At 37.2% G+C, this 23,447-nt stretch overlaps 1 protein-coding gene across 1 annotated transcript in view; it reads left to right on the top strand.

Annotated features, from left to right (window-relative positions):
- Gpr137c (G protein-coupled receptor 137C) overlaps nt 1-23,447 on the top strand; it is a 66,859-nt gene that overhangs the window by 6,813 nt on the left and 36,599 nt on the right. Inside the window, exons 2-3 of the mRNA XM_038310377.1 lie at nt 19,757-19,800; nt 22,010-22,238. Of these exons, the coding sequence (XP_038166305.1) occupies nt 19,757-19,800; nt 22,010-22,238 (273 nt within the window). The remainder of the gene's footprint in view (nt 1-19,756; nt 19,801-22,009; nt 22,239-23,447) is intronic.

The raw sequence follows: 23,447 nt of genomic DNA, 5'->3' as shown, positions 1-23,447 counted from the left end.
CACTTAATACTGATTTAAAGATAGATCAGTAGAGCAGAATTGAGAGTTCAAAATTAGACACACATACTTAATTAGCATAATGTTTTACAAAGATGTCAAAATTTAGTAATAGAAGATTTTGTTAAATATACACTGTGGGGAGAATGAACACTAATTCTAACATATACCATACTTTAAAATCTGTTTGAGTTAAATCATGGATCTAAATATAAAAGCTAAAATTTGTAAAAGGAAATCTTTATTTTCTTAGAAGAGGCTAAAATTTCTTGGTTAGAAAACTAAAGCTTGACCAAAACTGACAATGAAGTTTTAAAAAATTAAAGCCTTTTGGTTTTTACAAACAATGAGTGACAGAAAATATTTACAAAACTTATGGCTGGCAAAAGTATATATATAACAAATTCTTAAAATTCTATAATTAGAAAACACAATAAAAATTGGTAAAAGCACCTGGGCGTGGTGGCAAATGTCTTTAATCCCAGCACTCAGGAGTCAGCGGCAGGTGGATCTCTGTGAGTTTGAGGCCAGTATGGTCTATAGAGTGAGTTCCAGGGCAGCCAGATCTGTTATACAAGGAAACCCTGTCTCAGGAAAAAAATAAATGGGCAAAAGGGTTCGACAAATACTTTGCAAAAAGATATGTGCAAAGCCAAGAAGCACTTGAAAAGTGCACTAATCAGGGTGATTAGTTGGATAATTAAAATTACAATCATTAATTACCAGCAAACATTGATTAGGGGATTAAAAGTGTAAAAGACTGGCTTTAGAAGTATACATGGGGGCTAGAGAGATGACTTAGCAGTTAAGAGCACTGGCTACACTTCAGAAGAAACCTGGTTCAATTCCCAACAACCACATGGCAACTCACAACTGTCTATAACTCCAACATCTAGGGAATGCGACACCCTCACACAGATATGCAGGCAAAACACTAGTGCACATAAGAATAAAGTAATTTTAAAAATCACAGATATGTAGATATATGTGTGTGTGTGTGTGTGTGTGTGTGTGTGCTGACAGTTTCTGTGTAAGGCTTAAAACCAGTTTGGAAAACAGCTATTAGAAAGTGAGCATAAGCCTGCCATACAATATAGTTGTTATGGTCATAAATAATTAAGAGAAGCCATATGTCCATAGAAAGCCTTACATATAAAAGTTAATAACATTCAGCTTCATTTATAAGAGCTCAAAACTGAAATCAACCCAAATATTCATCAAAAGTAAATTTGTATGGCAAAGGAGTACTACTGCTATAGGTTTTTTTGTTTTGCTTTAAAAAAAAATAACAATGTACACATCAGTGTAAAGTGGTTCTCAAAGTGGGTAGGCTGAAAGAAGTCAGACTTCCCATTCCCCAATGACCTCACTTACTCTATTTATACCAAATGTTTTTAAATGCAAAGTAATCTGTACTAACAAGTCATTTACTAGGCACTTGGGGTCTAAAGATGGGAACATGCATAACATACAAAAAATAGTCCGCTTGAGCAGTTACAGGAACATTCGGTATTTGTAGATGGTTTCTTAGTTTGTATGCATCTTTTAAAACTCAGAATTTGCCCATAGTGGTGACACACACTTTTAATCCCAGCACTCAGGAGGCAAAGGCAGGCAGCTCTCTGAGTTCAAGGCCAACCTGATCTACAGAGTGAGTTCCAGGACAGCCTGGGCTATACAGAGACACCCTGTCTCAGGAAAAACAAAAAACAAAAAACTAAGAATTCTATACAGTGATGATCTATGTTATCTTACATTAATAATGCCTCAGATGGATTAATCTCTTCCTCAATGAACAGGATTCTGTTTACTCCAAGGATAAAAACTAAAGTGGTAAGTGGGAAACATAACTCCACATTTATTAAAGTTACTTAGGTAAATTGTTCAGTTACTCTGTGCCTTCCACCTTACTTATGAAAATTAGAGCAATAGTAATACCTGATTATAGGATTATTGTGAGAAGTAGATGAATTATGGATATTTAGAATGGTACATGGCATATAATGTTTGTCATTAGCTATTACTAAATTTTGAAGAATCTGTATTCTCTCACCACAAAGACATTACAGTAAAATTCTGTCACCAAAGTATTTGTAAGGGCTGAGAGTGTGACTCTGGTATAGCATTTGCCCTATCATGTGTGGGGCCCTAGATTAAATGTCCAGCATGGGAAAAAACATAGAAAATTAAATTGTTGTGTAAAACTAGCTTTGAATCTTTATATTAGGCCAGAAAAAGAAATATCTAAAGTTTAACAAAATTAACATTCACTTTTAAAAGAGTGTGATAAATTCAAAGGATGGAAACAGAAGGAAGTAAATATAGAAAATAATAAAACAAAAAACAATAAAGAGGCTTAACAAGCATAAAAGCATCTCTGTACTTTTATCCTTTTGGGTTTGTTTTGATATGCATTTGATCATTTTGTTTTGTTTTGGAGACAAGATCTTTCCACATAATACAGGTTGTCTAAATACTTGAGTCTATTTCCCCTCTTTCCCAAGTGATAGTATTTACATTCATAGCATAATGTCACAGAAAAAAAAAGATTTATATCTACATCTGATTCACCTAAACTGCACCTCTGAGCCTTGACTTTCTAGATTTTACACATATTTGACATATTCATCATACCTAAATGTTGACCAAGGTTTCTGTCCCACCCGGTCCCACAGCCTTTCAGTCTCAAAGAAAAACACAGAGGTCTACATTAATCATAAACTGATTGGCCTATTATCTCAGGCTTCTTTTTAACTCTTATATCCTACATTAACCCATAATTCTTGTTTGTGTCAGCCACATGGCTTGGTACCTTTTATCAGCGAAGCATTCTCATCTTGCTTTCTCTGTGTCTGGAAGACAAATGCAGACTGACTCTTTCCTCTTCCCATTTTCCTGTTCTTGTTCTGCCTCTATTTCCTGCCTGATCATTCCACCTCTACTTCCTGCCTGGCTACTGGCCAATCAGCATTTTATTAAAACAATACACTAAGTGACAGGGTAAAAGGCCATTGTCCCACAGCACCTAAAGTATCCAGATTCAACACATCTTTGCTTCTCTGTTCCCACCCTACACCTATGTCCTCCAAAACCTAGTTCTCCACTTTCATTCTGCATCTCAGTGTCTCCCACTGCTCTTCAATTGTGACTGAAAAACTGTACGTGGGCTGCGAGATGGCTCAGAGGTGAAGAGCACTGACTGCTCGTCCAGAGGTTCTGAGTTCAATTCCCAGCACCCACATGGCAGCTCACAACTGGAACTCCAGTTCAAGGGAGTCCAACACCCTCATACAGACATAAATGCAGGCAAAACACCAATGCACATAAAATAAAAATAAATAATAGTGGGGAATGGGGTGAAACACGTTAAAAAAAAACTATAAGTAATACTTGCTACTGCCTTTTCATGCATACTTAGCATTCACTCTGTCACCAAACCCTAACCTCTTCAGCCCATCCCCCATCACAATACCTGGTTTAAGCTACTACCACCTGCTGTATAATCCATCCATCATAGCTAGCCACTGAACTACTTGGTTGGTATCCTCTGATACACCTACACCCACTTGCAAGTTCAGTCTCTGCACTGCTGGTAGCATTATCTTCCAACAGAAATCTAATTTTCCAAGTTTTCCCCCTAGAAGCTTTTATTGTCTCTAGTCACTCTTTAGGACAAAGACATTTCACCTTATGAAATATTCCTTGTTCCTCATACTCCAGCCATGACATATCCTTTCTTTTAGTTCTTTGTACTTGCTAATTCCCTTGTCTAATAGTTTCCCCATGGCTTCTGATAACTAGGTTCTTCTTCCTTCTTTCAGTCACCCTTCTCACTTCCTGTGTAACACTTCAGAGAAGCCCGCACACAGCTTCTCCAGTAGATCTCCCATGTATATGTATATAGTAGAATGATGTCAGTCCCTCCCTCTCCCTCTTCTTTCTCTTCCCACTATATTTGGGAAACTCAAATGTTAAGAAAGGCTTCAGTGGTGATGGTGAATCGAAGACTTCAGGTCTTAAGACAGCCACATTAACAGTTCCCATTGTAAGACAATATTAGAAAATTATGTGACTTTAAGGGAAAGGAGAAATTTGTACTTCTTTTTACATGTATTCATTGTGTATGTGTGTACTCAAATGTATACATGTGTGATCACCCTGTGAAAACTTTCAGAAGTGAGTTCTGTCCTCCACCTCGTTGGTTCCAGGGATAGAATTCAGGTTAACAGGACCATACCCCAAACCCAGAAATGTGTATTTCTTAAAATAGAAAATCTGATGACCTCAGGACTTGGGAAGTGGGTGCACCCAGAAGATCAGTTCAGGGTAAGCCTCAGCTTACTAGTGAGTTTCAGGATAGTTTGGACTACATGACACTGTCTCAAAAATTAAACCTATAAATAGCAAATATACTTGTAATAATGAAGAGAGTCAGATACATGAATAAATTGTCAATAATACTAGATAAGGCAAGCAAAACATTTGTGTGGGTCATTCCCAACACGTGTAACTGCTAAATGTTACTCCTTTTTTTCTTCTGTTTCTGTGTTGCCTTTCTTAAAGTACCAAAACAAATAAAGTCTTTATAATTTTCATGTAACAAACTCTGTTAGTTTTGTTTCCTGTTACTGTGATAAAATTAAAAATCTGGGTAGTAATGGCACACACCTTTAATCCCAGCACTCAGGAGGCAGAGGCAGGTGAATCTCTTTGAGTTCGAGGCCAGCCTGGTCTACAGAGTGAGTTCCAGGACAGCCAAGGCTACAGAGAAAACCTTGTTTTCAGGGTGGTGAGGTGGATTCTGACAAAGACAAATAGTTTGAGGAATGGTTTATTTTAGTTCCCAGTTCCAGGCTATTACATCACAGCAAGAAGTCACAACAGTGGGATTTTGAGGGAGTTGGTTAAATCTTATCAGGAACAGAGAGTAATGAATGTGTGCATGCTTCTAGTGCTCAGCCCACTCTCTTGGTTCAGTTCAAGGCCTGATTCAAGGGTGCCATCCACCTTCAGGGTGGGTCTTTCCATCTCCATCAACCCAGTTAAGATCATGGACCAACCTAATCTAGACAGTTCTTCACCGAGACTCCCTTCCCAGGTGATCCTAGATTGTGCCAAGCTGGCAATGAAAACCAACCATAACACAAAACCTTAATTACATCTAATACTCATCAGTGTTTCAGGTGAAACCTGAGCAATATATTCATTTCACCTCAGTCTGAAGATGTAAAGGAAGTATCATAGGACACAGGACGTACCCTAAACATCTGCCTTCTACTGTACTGTGGGTTATCCTCTGCCAGATACTAGTTTACATTTATTTTAAGAAAATGTTGCACATCTTTGATCTGCTTTCTATTATTATTATTATTATTATTATTATTATTAAAAATTTTCACCTCCTCCCATTTCCCTCCCCCTCCCCTTTCCTCTCCAGTCCAAAGAGCAGTTAGGGTTCCCTGCCCTGTGGGAAGTCCAAGGTCCTCCCCCCTCCATCCAGGTCTAGGAAGGTGAGCATCCAAACAGACTAGGTTACCACAAAGCCAGTACATGCAGTAGAATCCAAACCCCATGCCATTGTCCTTGGCTTCTCAGTCAGCCCTCCTTGTCAGCCATGTTCAGAGAGTCTGGTTTGATCACATGCTCCATCAGTCCCAGTCCAGCTGGCCTTGGTGAGTTCCCATTAGATCAGCCCCACTGTCACAGTGGGTGGGTGCACCCCTCGTGGTCCTGACTTCCTTGGTCATGTTCTCTCTCCTTCTGCTTCTCATTTGGACCTTGGGAGCTCAGTCCAGTGCTCCAATGTGGGTCTCTGTCTCTATCTCCATCCATCGCCAGATGAAACTTCTATGGTGATATGCAAGATATTCATCAGTATGGCTATAGGAAAGGGCCATTTCAGGCTCCCTCTCCTCAGCCCAAGGAACTAGCTGGGGACATCTCCTTGGACACCTGGGAACCCCTCTAGAATCCAGTCTCTTGCCCACCCCAATTCTTGAATAAGATGTGGTTGGATATTTTAACTCTGTATGTCCTTTTGTTGGTCTTTTATTTGGTTGTTTTATTTTTATTTGGTTTGGTTTTCTTGTTTGTTTGTTTTGAGACAGGGTCTCTTTGTGAAGCCCTAACTGTTCTGGAACTCATGTAGACCAGATTAGCCTCAAACTCAACAGAGATCTGCCTACCTCTGCCTTCCAAGTGCTGGGATGAAAGGGATGCGCCACCACACCCAGCGATGTTCCTACAATTCAACTGAATTATTGCTGCCACTTTGTCAGCATATTAACCACACTGTTTTTCTAGACGTCAGTCCCTCAGAGGTAAAGATACTTAAGTAATACTGTCTTCACGTTTGTGCTATTTTCTCTGCTACTATGTAGGACTTCCCGATTGCTGATTCAGTCATTTGGATTGCTTTGAGATGATGTAATATATTTAACAGAATATGATTTTTGCCGGGCGGTGGTGGCGCACGCCTTTAATCCCAGCACTCAGGAGGCAGAGGCAGGCGGATCTCTGTGAGTTCGAGGCCAGCCTGGTCTACAAGAGCTAGTTCCAGGACAGGCTCTAAAAAAGCTGCAGAGAAACCCTGTCTCGAAAAACAAAAAAACAAAAACAAAAAAAAAAACAAACAAAAAAACAGAATATGATTTTTTTCTCCTTTGCAGCCTCATATTAAATTTTTTGGTTGGTCAGGTGCTCCCTCACTTTATTTCATTTTGTGAAGCCTCTTACAGAACAGAAAGTTCAAGACTTATCTAACTGATATTTTTGACAAATCTGTTCTGAAAAGACATTTAATAGCAGAGCTGTTAGAATAACAGCCTGAGTAGATACATATACTTAGCAGCAGCAGGAAGGAGAGGAGAGGTTTTGTGACAACCTACTGGGGGCATTGCAAGTACTCCCTTTGGATGAGAAGCAGTCTAGACTTGATTGTGACTAAGGAACCGACTGTGAATGCTGTGGGTTTTTCAGGGTTGTAAACTAGAAGTTGTTAGAATCCAGTTGGAACATCAAATATGGAGGGCATGTAGTTAAGGATTGGAGCTCTGCCATGTGTGGTGGTGCATGTCTTTAATTCCAGCACTCAGAAGGCAGAAGCAGGAGGATCACTGTGAGTAGCCATCTTGTTCTACATAGCAAGACCCTGTCTCAATACCAAACCAAAAAACAAATTTGAACGGTATATCCTAATCCTGAGACTCTTGCTAACTGACTTTGAGAAGTTTACCTAACTTCCACACCTCAATATTTCCTCCATGTTTAAAATGGAACTACTTGTGTCTATCTCAGAGCTATAAAGATTAAACAAAATACTATATTAAAATACTGAAAGCAGTAAATACCAGAACACAGTGAAGTACAAATGTTGCCTATTGGTATTTTAGATAGGGGAAAGAGGGACTGAGCAAGAGAGCACCCCTAAAATTAGGATTTCCTTCAATGAACTTTGGACAGCATCGTATTTCCTAATCTATGATAATGTATGTTGTACCATTGTTTCCTTTCTGTATGATGAATATGGGTTTGTAGATATTGACCCCAATTTTAGATGATGAACTGAGATAATAGGTTTACAGTGAACCACAGTAGAAAGGAAGAGTTGGAAGTTGGGTCTTGTGGCTACACTAATGTTTTTTTCTATGGTACTAGCAGGTTTTAACTACTGTTAGTGAGTATTGATATTACATCCAAACTGTATTGCCTTTAAAAAACCAAAAGGAGAGCCAGAAAAATGGCTCACCAGGTAAAGGCACCTGTTACTAAGCCTGGTGACCTGAGTTTAATCCCCAGAGATTACATGATAAAAGGAGACAACTGATTTCCACAAGTTGTCCTCTGATGTCCATAGCATGTTGAATTGTGCGTCTGTGTGTGTGTGTGTGTGTGTGTCTGGCTGTCTGCCTGCATGCCTATCTGACTGTCTCTCTATACATACACACAAATGCAAAATGTAACAAAAAAAGTCAAGAAGAAAGATAAGTGAACAGCATTCCCCATATTCCTCTCTTTCCTAAAGTCCCTCTTTCTCTGGTTTATGCTGTCCCTTTTCCCTGAGCATTTCACTGAAACTGGTATTTTTCAGTGGATTTTTCTTGTATTTTCAGTCTACCATCTTCTTGACTTAAAAGGCATGAAGGATATTATGAAAAAATACTACAGTACACTGTGGGAGGTTTTGCCACTAGAAAATTTATTAAAGGACAAAAGAGTTTCAGAATCTATTGAAACCTGTCTTCTAAAAAGGCATAAATCTTCACTCTTTGTTCAGAAATAAGCTCTGCATATTCCTTAAATATAAGACATTGACATCTTCAGCAAACTTTCCATGGCAACAGTCTGTGGTAACCAATTAAATTGGGTTTTGTTTGTTTTTGGAAAGCTCACAAATTTTCTTCTTGTCCATAAACTTAATACTTTATTTCTGAAAATTTTAGCCGTTGCTCTTCAGGGGCATTAAGAGTGTGTAAAACACAGTGTTTACAGATCATTGTACTTTATTAAACAGATTTCTGACTACTTGTGCATATTAGTTCTATAAATCTTTAACAGCTGTTAACCAATTACTTTCACTGTTAACATTAATGAAGCAGTATTTGTCACCCTGAAAACTTGTTAACTGGGGAGTCAACTTTGCTTTTTTCTCCTCTTCTTTCCCTCTGTTCTGTTTTTCTGGAATCTTGGATTTAAATCTTTTACATCTGCAGTGGTGGTGGCACACGCCTATAATCCCAGCACTCTGGAGGCAGAGGCAGGTGAATCTCTGTGAATTCAAGGCCAGCTGGTCTACAGAGTGAGTTCCAGGATAGGTTCCAAAGCTACAGAGAAACCCTGTCTCAAAAAACTGAGCATAAATAAATGAACAAACAAATATTTTAAAGCCTATATTGAGCTATTTCTTATATCTCCTTATCTATTTTTCCAAATGCCTTCAACACACATACTTTTGGGGAAAGATTTTCTCCACTTCCAGCCCTTCCCTTGACTTTGTCATTCTTCCAGGGTAACTTAATTTCCATGAGTTCATTTTTTTGAAGTTCTTTATTAATAGCATTTTGTGTTTTGTAAATGCATTCTTTTTTAATTTACTTTTATGTTTATATGCACGAATATTTTGCCTGCAGGTATGTCTGTGTGAGAGTGTCGGATGTTGGAATTGCAGATAGTCATGTGAGTGCTGGGAATTGAACCTGGATCCTCTAGAAGAGCAAGTCAGTTCTCCCAACCACTGAGCAATCTCTACAGCCCCATAAATGCATTCTAATCTATCTGAATATAATGATCATTTTTGTTTACTTGATTTCTACTTCATTTTCTTTTTCTCTTTGTTTTGATCTCACTTTTTTATTAGACACTCTGAGGCTCTTGTTATATTTGGCTTGCTTTTTATAAGAAGTAACTGAGCATGCAGGTGAGGCATGTATACTTTGAGCTATGTTTAAGGGAGATCTGGGTGAGCCACTTCTTAGGGGTCTCTGATATAGAGGCATATATATCCTCTTGGGTTGATCAGATTCCTCATGAGAGATATATTGTAATAATTCAGAGTATCAGAAGTTCACTCCAGCATTTTGAGAACAGACTAAGGCAAAAAATGTAGAGTAGGGGAGAATACTTAAGTCTGGTGTACACCCTCACTCTCCCTGATTTTAGTGTGGTACCAAACTGTCTTTTGCCAACTTCTTCATAGAACAAATGTACGGGTATCTTCCAGAGTAAAGAAGGGGTGTTTCCCCAAGGAACTAGAGGTGAGAGATTTATTAATACTCTCAAACCAGTATTATTTACTGTTTAGTATTATTTATTATTTTATTGTAATACTTTAGGTTGATTATATAAAATCATTTTAAACAACTTTAAAGTAAACCAAAGTAGAGAAAAGAAACTTTAAGAACACAGTTCAGTTATTAGGATATTAGATTCCTAAGAGAGATGCATGAAGATATTATACCCTAGAATCAAGAACATAAGCTACAAAGAAAAATACTTAGAAGACAGAAGTTCTTTTAAAATTAAGTATATGATTGACATTGAAAAGGAGGAAGTGTTCCATTTGCAGCTGAAGTAGCTGAAACCTCATAATCCCTATGTAGTCAACAGCATTGGTAAGTTTGGGAATAGTGTACCATTCTGCACAAGAGCGTGAGCAGCTGAGATGGAAACTGTAGATAACTGCATCTGTGGGAGTGATCTGCATAGATATGTATGCCTAGCTAGTCACCATGGAGAAGAGATTATATTTATCTTGATTCATTTCAGCATGAATTCTAAATTTTATACAGTTATGTTCTATGGTAAAGTTTTCATTTCAATTCATAAAAAATTCTACAGAAAAGTGCCTGTTCTGTAAGTATTTATTATTTCATCACTTACCCACTTCAAAGCAACAAGTCCTACAAGCCATGCAAATAAATAGTATATACCTCCAAGGTAAACCTTAGGCCATTCAGTATGAGGAAACAGACTACCATGAACTAGTTTAAACAAGTTTATGAATAACAAAAATTACCCCACCATTCTACAGACTGAAAGGTCCATGGTTCTGGCAGATTCACTGTCTAGTGAGGGTCCACTCTATAGCATAGATAGTGGCTTCCCACAAAAACCTCCTGTGATAAAACACTATAGAAGTCTCTTCACTCTCTCTGAAGTTTCTTTTATAAGAATACTGTGGCAATTTGAATGTAATTGTCCCCCATAAGCACATAGGGGGACTTCCCAATGGCACTATTGGGAAGTGTTGGAGTAGGCTTGGCCTTGTTGGAGGAAGAGTGGCCTATGGAGGTTGGCTTTGAGGTCTTATATATACTCAAGCCACACCAAATTTCTCAGACCATTTCTTTTTCCCTGAAAGTCAACATGTAGAACTCTCAGCTACTTCTCCAGCACGATGTCTGCCTGCATACCATGTCATACCATGATGATAATGGACTAAACCTCTGAAAATGTTAGCCATCTCAATTAAATGTTTTCCTTTATAAGTTTCTACAGTTGTGATGTCTCTTCACAGCAATAGAAACCCTAAGGCAAATACTAAGTCCTCACTTATGAGGATTCCATTGGTTCCATGATCTAAGCATACCCTAAATGGCCTCCTAATACCTTCACATTGATGATTTGTATTGTAACGTAAACATGGGAAGACCATAGCACCATCTTCAAATTTGGAGTAGTAATATTATTAGACTTACATAGGATAAAATTCACATGTAAAATATATTTCTACACTCACCCCCCCTTTGAGAAACAAAATTAGAATTTATAATCTACATTTTAAGATAGAAAAATATTTCATGCTGCTTATTTATGGTTTTTATAAGATTAAAATTAAGAACATCGTGACATTATTTTAAATCTTCATTAATCCATCTCCTACATCAGCACTTTCTCTCATTGCAACTGAGTACATAAGGACTTCACAGACGCATACGATGTGCTTTGAGCATGCCCTTTATACCTGCTTACCTTTCACTTTCTCCCCATTCCTTTTGTGGGTCTCTTCTCACCAGTAGTTCTCTTCTACTTTCATGTCATACGCACACATGCTAAACAGTAATTTCTCAATTAGAGATGGTAGTCTATGTCATAAAAGTGGGTTATATGATGAAAACCATTTAACGTTCATCAACCTTCATGAATAAACCCTTATATAAATGGCCTATTTTATTTTTCCAATATTTGGCAAGAAATGGTCCATCTGACATGAACTAAACAAACATTATTTACTATTCTAATCTTCAAATCTGCAAAAATGTGTTTATTATGTTTTATGAGTTAACTATCTTAACAAATTGTATATAATTGGTAAGCTTGTTTCTTGATAAACTTTATTGTCACTCAGGATTATATCCTGTTAGATGTAATTATAAAGTACTTGGAGTCTATTGATATTAATACCATATTGTTGTTTTTAATATCCTACAGTAAAGGTATGATTTAAATACCTGATTAAATAATACATTGAAATACATTCTGAAAGTTCAGGTTGTAACTAACCTTTTAATTCTGTTTTTATCTAGCTCAGATCCATCTTACAGCCATTATTCCATGACCTGTAATATGAATCACCCTTCTAAACCAGTTCCCATTTTCCTCTTGATAAGATCTTTTTAATAGCCTGTTCTGAAATGTGGCTATTCCCAGATGGCACTTTATGGCATGGCTTTTGTAGAAGGAAGGCAGAAGTCTCCCAATACTCTTATCTGCAGTTATGCCATCATCTCCTCTCTGAAATCTATGCCGTCTGATTAGATCATAATTGGGTATAATGATAGCCTGTACCTCCTTGGGTGAATCAGCGCTTTTGTCTTGCCTTGTCTCCTTTGCTAGAGGACCATTTTCAAAGTCCATGTTGTTAGCCCACAAAAAGCTTCAGTCCCAGAATTTTTCTCTTACTAAATAAGCTATGCATTAACATAACCGCACCTTGAGACAGTTCTTTACAACAGAGCTGTTCTTTCTCACTAGTGTTGTTTTTTTTCCTCCGAGACTTTTCCACCCTCACCCCTTTGATCATTTTACACCTTCTTTCTTCATTCCATTTTATTCTTCGTCTCTTGATATTTTGGTCTGCCAGACTAGTGCAGACATCAGAAGGAGCTCTTGCTCTAGAACAGTTTCCACAGCTTACAATTCTAAATCAATACATGAGAATGCAATCTAGTTAAACTTGAACATTCTATAATAACATTCTTTTTTTCCTGCTAGACTATTTCAATTTCAAAGTCAACAAATCATGCTGGCTATTCCTGCTGTCAAGTGAATTTCTTTATGTTAATATTTTTTTAAACATTTATTTATTTATTATGTATACAATATCTGTCTGTGTGTATACTTGCAGGCCAGAAGAGGGCACCAGACCCCATTACAGATGGTTGTGAGCCACCATGTGGTTGCTGGGAATTGAACTCAGGACCTTTGGAAGAGCAGGCAGTGCTCTTAACCTCTGAGCCATCTCTCCAGCCCCTATGTTAATATTTTTTAAAGATTTCTATTGATGTTTTCTGTGCTCCAAGTACTTAAATCTAACATTATCCCAAGAATACACTTTTATGTTGAAAATATATATGCTTTTATAGAAAAGTAAAATAGAATCCATTTGCCAGTTTTTCTCATCCTGCTTTGTATCAAAATGTCTCAATCTGTAGTATCATTTTTTATTACATTTACTCATTTGTATATAGACATATATCTATGTATAGGCAAGCATGTCACAACACATACATGCAGGTCAGAGGACAATCTTCAGGAACCTGTTCTCTCCTTTAACTATGCAGGAGAGAACATGCATGTCCCATGACAAGTAACTTTAACCACTGCACCGTCACTCCAGCCCCCAAATGTTTTTAATAATGAGATGGTTTCTAAATTATTTCAATGTTATGTAGACTTCTAAGTTTTTCTTCCTTCTTGAATCAGAATTGTTTTTCTTTCTTCAGCTGAATTGCTCTACTACAGTCTTCTTGAGCAAGCTCAAGCTTGCTTCCCTCTTCCTTATCCACCTTCTGCCTCACCCTTTCTATTCAGTTCATTTCTACAAAAGGATTTTAGATCAGAAACATGAAGGGTCTTTTTACCCTGCTTAAAATATAAGAGTATCTGTCACTGTTTGTATACTATGCCAAAAGAAACATTAGACTCATGGATTAGAGAAAAGGGCCATTTATTACTCCAGGTTTTTAAAAAACAGCTACCCAAGCAGGACTTTATATCAGATTTCTAGGCTCCAGTTCATAGGGCTACACTGTGAGGAGCCAAAATTATCTGCTCATGCAGCAAGGTGTGATACAGTGGAACCTAAAGGGAAGAAAGAGAAAAAGCAACAGGAGAAAATGAATATAAGCAGACTGCCACCAGTAAAAAAAAAGCTTTACTCTCCAGAAATGTCCTCAGGCAAGGAAACATCCTCCCTTATCCTACTAGTAAAGAAATGTATCTTTAAGTTTTAAACTATATCTACCTTTCAAAGATGTTTACTATACATATTACTTACTGCTCAGAAGGTCCAAACCAGGCACAAATAGATATTCATAGAAAATTGTCTCCCAACACATTATCTAATTTGTATTAACTTCAGTTATCTATCTATGCTCACTACTTCTGTGGTTGTATTTTATAAACTTCTTGAACTGCTCTGTCATTACCCTGAAGACTCTTCTTTGGAAGACATTAGTGACATACAAGTCACCCAAGCAAATGCTATTTTCTTAATTATTTTTCACTTTTCATGGAATGACAAGGGCTACACTTCCCTTTAACTCTAAACTATCCTGCTGTTTTCTGTACCCGCTTTGTTTCTCTTCTTGGCCGAGTTCTCTGGTTCTACATTGTGCTTTTTAAGTCCTGACTGTTAAACACAAGATACCACAGGTTTACTTCTCATCTCTGTTCTTCAAATATCTATTACTGGAGTTTCAGGTGTCACTTCTGCAGGTGTCTGCACTTTACATCATATATTCCAAAACTCACTGACTTTGTATCTGTATAAATGTAATAAACTTTAAAAATAAAAATGGAGCCCATAACCTGATCAATTTCTTCTATTAATCAGTCTCTCATTCTAATATTTCTTTTCCTGGTAACAGCAGTGGCAAAATGGCTCAGCAGGTAAAGGTACCAAGCCTGACCACCTGAGTTCAATTCCCAGAACCCACTTGGTGGAAGAAAACAACTCCACAACTCCTCCGACCTCCACACACATGTCATGACACATGCGTGCCCACACATTCATATACACAAATAAATGAATTAGATTTTAAAAGTTGAATTTTTTTCAAGCATTGATGGTGCACACCTTAAATCCCAGCACTCAAGAGACAGAGGCAGGCTGATCCTGTGAGTTTGAGGCCCTGTTTGGCCTAAGAGTCAGTTCCAGGGAAGCCAGAACTGTTAGCCAGAGAAACCTCGTCTGAAAAAAAAACAAAAACAAAACAACAAAAAAAACCTTTTTAACCTGGGAACGTCGTTTAGTAGATTCAGTCTTATCAATGGTTTTTAATGAAAAAAAATATATAACTCATTTCACTCTGTCTTCTGTGTTTATGGAAGAATCAATCACACAAATAAAAATATTACAGTTTGTAATGGGTTAAAACCTACTCCGCTAGCATTTTACATAAGGGCTCTGATTAGATGACAGCTGTCTTCCAGCTTCAATTTCTTCAGTCACTGCATGCTCTTCCATACTCCCCATAATACCAAAGTATAAGCTTTAACCTGAATTCATTGATCATTTTAAAACATTTTCTGAAAATCTCTGAACTTTTTGCTAGAAAGTGAGGCTACAAATGTAAATAAATTGTGGCTTTTCTCAAGCATGTAAATATGACAAATTCCATGGATTTTGGTTAGTAATGTAGTGAAATAAAGCAAATTCTCTTTCCCTGAGGCACTTAATCAGACATTTTAGAGTGTGGCATGTTGGTAGTCCTGAAAATGAGGTGATATTAGTTACATCATCATGAAAACACATTCCAGATAAGGTAAAAATATATACAAAGGCATGAAGACATATAAAATTGATGCTTTTATTCAGAAGTTGTAAACTTTTCAGAATATAAGATTGAAGGCAGGAAGCTAAAAGAATATTAGATAGGACACAGTCTCACGTATTAAATGTAGAAGACCTTTCATGTATTAAAGTGTGTGCATTTTTTCCTGGAATGAGATTTACAAAGACAGTGCTCTACTTTAATTCACTCAGACAAGAATCATTTGTAGATACTAAAGCTAGTGAATAATCTTCGAAGAATGAGATAATTGCATAGTTTTTTAATACATCTCCATATAATTAACAACAGTGGGAAAACCATACAGATATTACCTTAGCTAGTTAATCAGAATTAGCAACATAGGAATTGAACAAAACACCATCATAAGTTACTGATGAAAAGAGTATTTCATTATCACTTCTGTGGCATTTCAGCTGAAAAGCATAAGTCAAGTTGTAAACAGCAGATAAATCCAAAGTGGAGAAGTATTCAACAAGTGGATATGCTAAAGAGGTAGGCAGAAGAAACACTTAAATTCTAAGTAAAATTATAAAAAACAAAGGTGTAATAGATTAAAGGAGATTAAACAAAGCCAGATGGCTAGGAGGTAAAGATATATGCCACGACGTGAATTGAGTCCCCAGACCCCACATGCAAAGAGAAAACAGACTCCTTTGATCATAGGATATCCTTTGATCATATGTGTATCATAGAACCCACATGCCCACATGTACACAAGATAAATGTAAATGAAAGTGAAAGACTAAACATGAAATGTATTTAGTGCATATTTTCTAATTTCTTACCATAAAGACATTATTGAGACAACTAAGAAATATTAATAAGGTCTGAACATCGCATAATAGTGTTATATCTACCTTTAATCCTAGTACTTAGAAGGCAAAGGCAGATGGATTTCTGTGTTTCCAGTGAGACTCGTCTGTATAGAGTTCTGGCCAGCCAGGGATACATAGTGACATGCTATCTCAAAAAGTACTGGTTGGAAAGATGACTTCATAGGTGAGAGTACTTGCTGCTCTGACAGAGGACCCAGGGGCTGTGCTAACCACCCATATTGTAGCTCACAACCATCTGGACTCCAATTCCAAGGGTTTCAGTGCCCACTTCTGATCTCCATAAGCACCAGGCATATACATGACTCACAGACATACATACAGGAAAAACATGCATACAAAAAAATGAAAAACTAAAACCTACTTAAAATACTATTGTTTCAACACTGAATTTTTGATTAATGGAGCTGGAGAGGTAGCTCACCAGTTAACAGCACTTGCTGCTCCTACAGAGAACCCAGGACCATATGGTGGCTCACAACCGTAACAACTCTGGTTCCAGGGGCTCTGATGCCCTCTTCTAGCCTCTATAGCACTGCACAGACAGGCATGAAAACAAACACATAAATCTTTAAACTTAAAATATTTTTAATTGTGTGCGGTTATATGTGAATTTAGTTTTCAAAGGATATGTTAAAGAGGTAGTTAGCAGTAAACAGACAGCTTACTACTAAATGATGTCTTAAAATTTTACATGGAACATAGGTATTCATAGCAGCATTATTCACAAAAGACAAAAATGTAAGGACTTGGTCCTGCCCCAACTTAATGTGTCAGACTTTTGTTGATTCCCCATGGGAGCCCATACCCATTGGAGGAGTGGATGAAGGGTGGGCTGAGAAAAAGGCAGAGGGGAGGTGAGAAGACAGGTAGAAAAAAAGAAAATGAAAAAAATATGTAGATGCCACCTACCTCTCCAATGAGTAAATGCATATATGTGTATGTGTGTATACACATCTACATAATCTTAAGAGGGAAATTGACACATAAATCTTAAAATCATTTGTGCTAAGTGAAATAAGTCAGGCACAGAGGATTAATATTGGATGAGTCTAGTTATATAAACAGCTACATTTATAGTTGTGAGAGGATGGAAGAGGAAGAATGGGAAGGTTTTTTAATGGACTGGAAAAAATGGAAAGGTTGTGGAGGCTGATGGTGATGGTTGCATAGCTGTGTGAGTTTACTTAATGCCACTGGAGCAGATACTTTTAATGGTGACATTGTGATTTTTATTTTCTCTCTATATATTTTTACCACAATTTCAAAATTAAATTACTTGGACCCAGAACAGGAAAAGTGATGAAAGGGAGGGGTTGTCTCCTAAAGAAGTGGATGGAGTTAGATGTGGACTTAGAGAAAGCAATTCAAAGGCTCTTGAAATAGCCCACTGTGGTAATGAGGACAGAAAATGGACAGTCTGAGAAGGATGGAAGTTGTACAATCTGGTGACTAATGAGGTAGGATTTCAGACTATGCCATACATTGAGCTTTTGGTACATGGTGGCATGTTAGGCAAATGCAGTAGCTATGGCTAGACTTCAACATTCATCTGCTTAGTGCCCATTTATTTACCTTTCATAACATGGTTCCTTTGAGAAACCTTGCCTTGCTTTTTATAGTTTCTGCTCATCTCTTTCTCTGTCCTGGATCATCACTCTCTCTAAGTTTTATAACAGCACCATCATCTTTGTACCATAATATGTCAAAGTAGATATAGATCTCTCATGCAGTGAGGTCCTTCAAAATACAAGTAGTAATTATATTTATAAATCTATGACACCTAACATAGATATATCTGAGTTTTCCCCATTGTTTTGTTTTCCTTTGTCTTTGTTTTGAGACAGTCTAACCATGTAACCCAGGCTAACCTAAAATCTTGCATCTTTCTTTCTGCCTTTGGGTCTGCCTCCTAAGTACTGGGGTTACAGGGACATGCCACCATATCAAAGGAAATGGAGTAGTAGTAAGTGCCCAAGAAATATTTGAATGAAATCAGTAACTTCCTGAGTATTTCAAATATTTTTGGCTATAACATTTTGTATTTTGTTTTTCTCTCCAAACCACCAAAATTCATACCATGTTTCAGTGATCTTGTAACTGGTCTTCCCAGTTCTGTTTTGTGCTCCCTCTGTGCAGACCTACATGTTAATATCGGATTAGTGAAATCCCATGCTTTGGAATATCTTGACAAAAACCTTCAATCCTAGCCAGGTTTAGTGACTGGGATTAATCCCAACACTCAGGAAACAGAGGCAGGTAGATCTCCATGAGTTCAAGGCCAGCTTTGTCTACTTAGCATTCCAGGACAGCAAAAGCTCCATAGTGAGACACTGTCTCAAAAAAAAACAAAAACAAATAAAACATTCATTTTCTTCCCATTATCTAAAAAATAAGGTTTAAATTCACTGGTAAGGAAATGATCTTTGGAGAAGAAATGACCATAACCATATTGATATTAAGTAACAAACTCTATTTTAGAACAAAACATGACTAATAAAATGTTTAAGGTAGGGGTTAGAAAGATGGCTCAGTTAAGAGCACTGCCTGCTCTTCCAGAGGTCCTGGGTTCAGTTCCCAACACACATACCTCCCATTAACTCAAAAAACTCTATAACTCCAGTTCATGGATCTAATGTCCTCTAGTCTTTAAAGTTGCCAGGAGCACAAATGGTACACAGACACACATGCAGGCAAAAGACCCATGCACATAAAGTTAAAAATTAAACTATGCTTTTTAAGAAAAAGTTTAGGACACATGGAAAACCATATAGCATATAATCTGCTTCATAACAAAAGTTCAATACATATTTAAACTAAAATAATTTTGTTGGATGTTTAAGGTAGAAACTTAAGTATTTGGATGCCTGGTTTTGTGATGGAGGAGAGTTATCTGTCTATGTTACTTTCATTGGTTAATTAATAAAGAAAACTGCCTTGGCCCTTTAAGAGAACAGAAAGTTAGGTAGGCGGAGTAGACAGAACAGGAAGAAGGAAGTGAGGTAGATGGCTCAGACAATTGCCCTGCCTCTACAATCAGATGCGATGAAGCTCCAGCCCAAGATGGACATAAGCTAGAAACTTCCCGGTAAGACACCGCTCATGGTGTTACATATATTATTAGATATGGGTTAGTCAAGATGTGAATAAGAGGCTGAAAATAATGGGCCAGGCAGTGTTTAAAAGAATACAATTTGTGTGTTGTTATTTCGGGTTTTAAGCTAGCTGGTGGCCGAGAGCAGGGCGGCGGGAAGCCGCCCGCGCAGCTCATCACTACAGTTCTGTCTCACAATAATACAACTGAAAGCATTGAACTTTATAGCTACATTAACTTGAAGCACAAAGTCAAAATAAACTGAATAATTCTGTGTTACATATGTTCTCAAAACTCTTTTTATACTTTCTTTATAGGTTATATGTAAAGTCAGATGTGCCACTGAACTTGACAAGCACAAGTAAGTTTCATGAGTATCAAGTTTACTGCCTAAAAGATCTAAAGGATTAATTCATTAATATTAATGCTTAATACCTAAAAGATATAAAGATATAAGTAGTTATTCTAATTTACTTATTATATATAGTGTTTTGTCTGTTTGTATAGCTGTATGTATCGCATGTATGAGTTACAGCTGTGAGCTGTCATGTGGGTGCTGGAAATCAAATGCAGATCCTTGCTCACCAGCGACAGCTGGACAGGGAAGGAACAAGCATAGGACCAAACTAGACCCTCTCAATGTGGGTGACAGTTGTATGGCTGGGGCAGACTGAGGGGCCACTAGCAGTGGCACCAGGATTTATCCCTACTGCACGTACTGGCTTTTTTTTTTTTTTGGAACCCATTCTCTTTGAATAGATACCTTGCTCAGCCTAGATTATAGTAGAGAGGGCCTTGGACCTTCCCCAAAGTTATGTGCCTTACCTTCTCTGAGGAGTAGATAGGTTGTAGGATGGGGGAAAGGTAGAGGGAATGGGAGGGAGAAGTGGGAACAGGAATTAGTATGTAAAATGAAAGAAGATAGTTTGTTTTCTTTTAAAAATAAAATAACCAGATCCTCTGGAAGAGCAGCCAGTGCTCTTAGCTGCTAAACCATCTCTCCAGGCCCCCTAAGTAAATATTTTTGACAAGTGGTTGATAAAGGCAAAGGGAAGGAATTGCTGAGGGCGCCTATGCAGTCTTACAGAAAATTAAGTCATTAGATTGGTTCAAAGGAAGTAAGTCCAGCAGTTCATTTTCTCCCTTCTGCTGTGAGAGCAATGATGCCCATACTTATTCCCTCCTTCCCTCTTTCTTCCCTTAATCCCCTCCCCCTTTACTATTGTGTCTTCTCCCTCCCCCTTTCTGACTCTACATTAAAAAGCTAGTGTATACAGAGTGTCCTGAGCTCAACAGTTTCTGTACTGATTAATCTCAACAGAGCAAACAGTAAATGAGTCAAGAGACACGAGTTTCAGACCCAGTTCTACTAACTCACTTAATTCTTCTATGCTCTGGCTTCCTAAACTATTCTAATTTTAAGGTCACTTTTGGATTTGAAACTGTATAACTATTCTTTCTATTATTTGGTTTAACACTTCACTAAGTGTGGTAGCACACGCTATAGTCCCAACACTGAGGAGACTGAAAGAGGAAGACAATTTGGGCTGCATAGCAAAACCCTCTCAAAAAATGTTTTTTAATGTAACTAAATTTTTTTAAACTAAATTGTTTTGCTTGTATATATTCAACAGTTTATTACCAATTACAGATTAATTTAATAAAATTCTGTAAATTATCTCCCAGGGCAGACAGTTTACAATGTTCTTTGCTGAAAGCAATCCAAAATAGAAGATGCTAGAATGCCAAGTGAATTGCTATACCATACATACTTAATTTGGGGGTACAAATGTCTTTGACCTGGAATTATTTCCACAAGAGAGCAGGTAACTGTTAATTGGTACAGATGGTCACACCATTCAAGAGTTTTGTGATAAGTGCCTGGGAACTATGTGTTCTGTTCCTATCTTCTTTTTTTGTTAAGTTTGAAAAATATGTTTACTATAGATAATCAGGTCATAGGTTCAGACATTATTCAAAACACATTTCCCATAGCTCTTAAAATACTGTGGCTGGCCTTTAATCCCAGCATTCCAGGGGCAGAGGCAGGCAGATCTCTGAGTTCAAGGCCAGCCTTATCTACAGAGTGAGTTTTAGGACAGCCAGGGCCACACAGAGAAACCTTGTCCTGAAATAACAAAACAAGAAAAAATTAATACTGTGGTGAAATTAATTAGACACAGCATTTTAATTTGCTAGACAGATATTTAAAAACTGATAATTATTAGAATGCAAAGGTCAATGCAAATGCACTCAGTAGTTATAAAAATGAAGACTTCATGACGGCCTGAGATGGTGTTAAAATGGTTCAATATTTTCTTCAGTTCCACGGGTCAGTCTTTATTTTAACACGTGAGATTATTTCTAAAGTAATGCTTTAGAATCTGTGCTGTTTTGAAATAGTTCATTTATGAAGTTCATAATGGTAAACATAAAGTAACTCTGAGAGGTCATTAAGTTCATGTTTAATGAAATTATAAGTAATTTAGGCTGAAAGAATTCTTGTACCTGAAAAAAAAACCACTAAATTCTCAATGGTTTTATAAACACCACACTTTGTTTTCTTTCAGAATTCTACTGCACTTGGGCTTTATACTGGCAAGCTTCCTCTTCTTAGCAGTGAACTTGACCTGTGCAATGCTAGTCCATGGAGATGTCCCAGAAAATCAGTTGAAATGGACTGTGTTTGTTCGAGCATTAATTAATGATACCTTGTTTATTCTTTGTGCCATCTCTTTAGTTAGTTACATATGCAAAATTACAAAAATGTCATCAGCAAATGTCTACCTCGAATCAAAGGTAAGTCTAATTTCAAATTCTAATCCTATACATCATATTTGAATGAGAAATTTGTGCTGCTTCTTTGAAAAAGTACTTTGAGGGCAGTCACATTTTTTAGCATGAAAAACTAGTTGTAGCAATTAAAAGGTATTCAAGTTTTGGTTGTGATCCTTAGCCCTCAACAGGTAAGCCATCTCTCCAGACCAAACTTAGGCTCTTACCAAACAATAATTTAAGTATTTTTTTGTGACCCTGCATTAGAGGCTGATCAGAGGAACTAAACTAAAACAAATATGAATGAATGAATCAAAAAGCATCTTATACTCTCTGGGATCAATTCTCAGAAATACTCAGGATGGTCCAGCATTTGACATGCGTCATAGGCTTTCCTACAATATAGCCTCCAGCAAAACTAGAGGATCGTTTACCTTGATAGCAAGGCTGAGAAAGCCCCAAAATTCATACATGATGTGTGCCCTCAAAGGTTTGGTGCTGGTAAGACCTAAAGTCCTCATGAACTTGTATAAAACACAGAAACACCTCATCGAGGCTTCTGCTGGCTCCACGTAGACCAAGTATGTCTGAGAAAGGTTCAAGCATGCCTCTGTATTAAGGAACAGAAAATCATGAACGTGTTGAAGGCACAAACACAGAATCAGAAAATAAATAAATATGAAGCTTTTTTAAGCAATCAAAATCAAGGCATGTTCTAAAAAATATAAAGCATCTTATAAAGCTGTAGAGAGAACTTAAGATCTTGTCTAGTAAAAGCAGTAGTTTGCCATTAAACAAACTTAGCAGATAATGTGGACAAACACTTGAGTTAGCAGTGTAGATATGCCATGGAGATAAAATACCATTTATTTGTGTGAGGGCTTGGAAGTGTTACTTCACTCTATACTAAGTCCATGCGATACTTGAAACAGTCATGCCTTATCTATAATGATACTTGAAACAGTCATGCCTTATTTCTTCTTTTTCTTGTTTTGAAAAATACATAAATGTTAATTCACTAATAAAGAGTCATGGAAGTTTCTACTATTGATGATAACTGACAGTGTCATTGGATAGTGAGTGTTTACCACAATATGTGTGTGACATTGAGTGTGGGTTTGTAGATATGTGGATATTGGGGTGTGGGATGTATATATTCCAAGGAACTTAGACAATTTTGTCTTCTCAGACTAACAGCTACATTCAGAACATTATGTAAAACCAAACTAAAAT

Source organism: Arvicola amphibius, chromosome 13 (genome assembly GCF_903992535.2).
Source record: "Arvicola amphibius chromosome 13, mArvAmp1.2, whole genome shotgun sequence".
Lineage (NCBI taxonomy): Eukaryota > Metazoa > Chordata > Mammalia > Rodentia > Cricetidae > Arvicola > Arvicola amphibius.
Note: the sequence above shows the minus strand (reverse complement) of the source record. Positions and strands in the feature narration are given on the sequence as shown.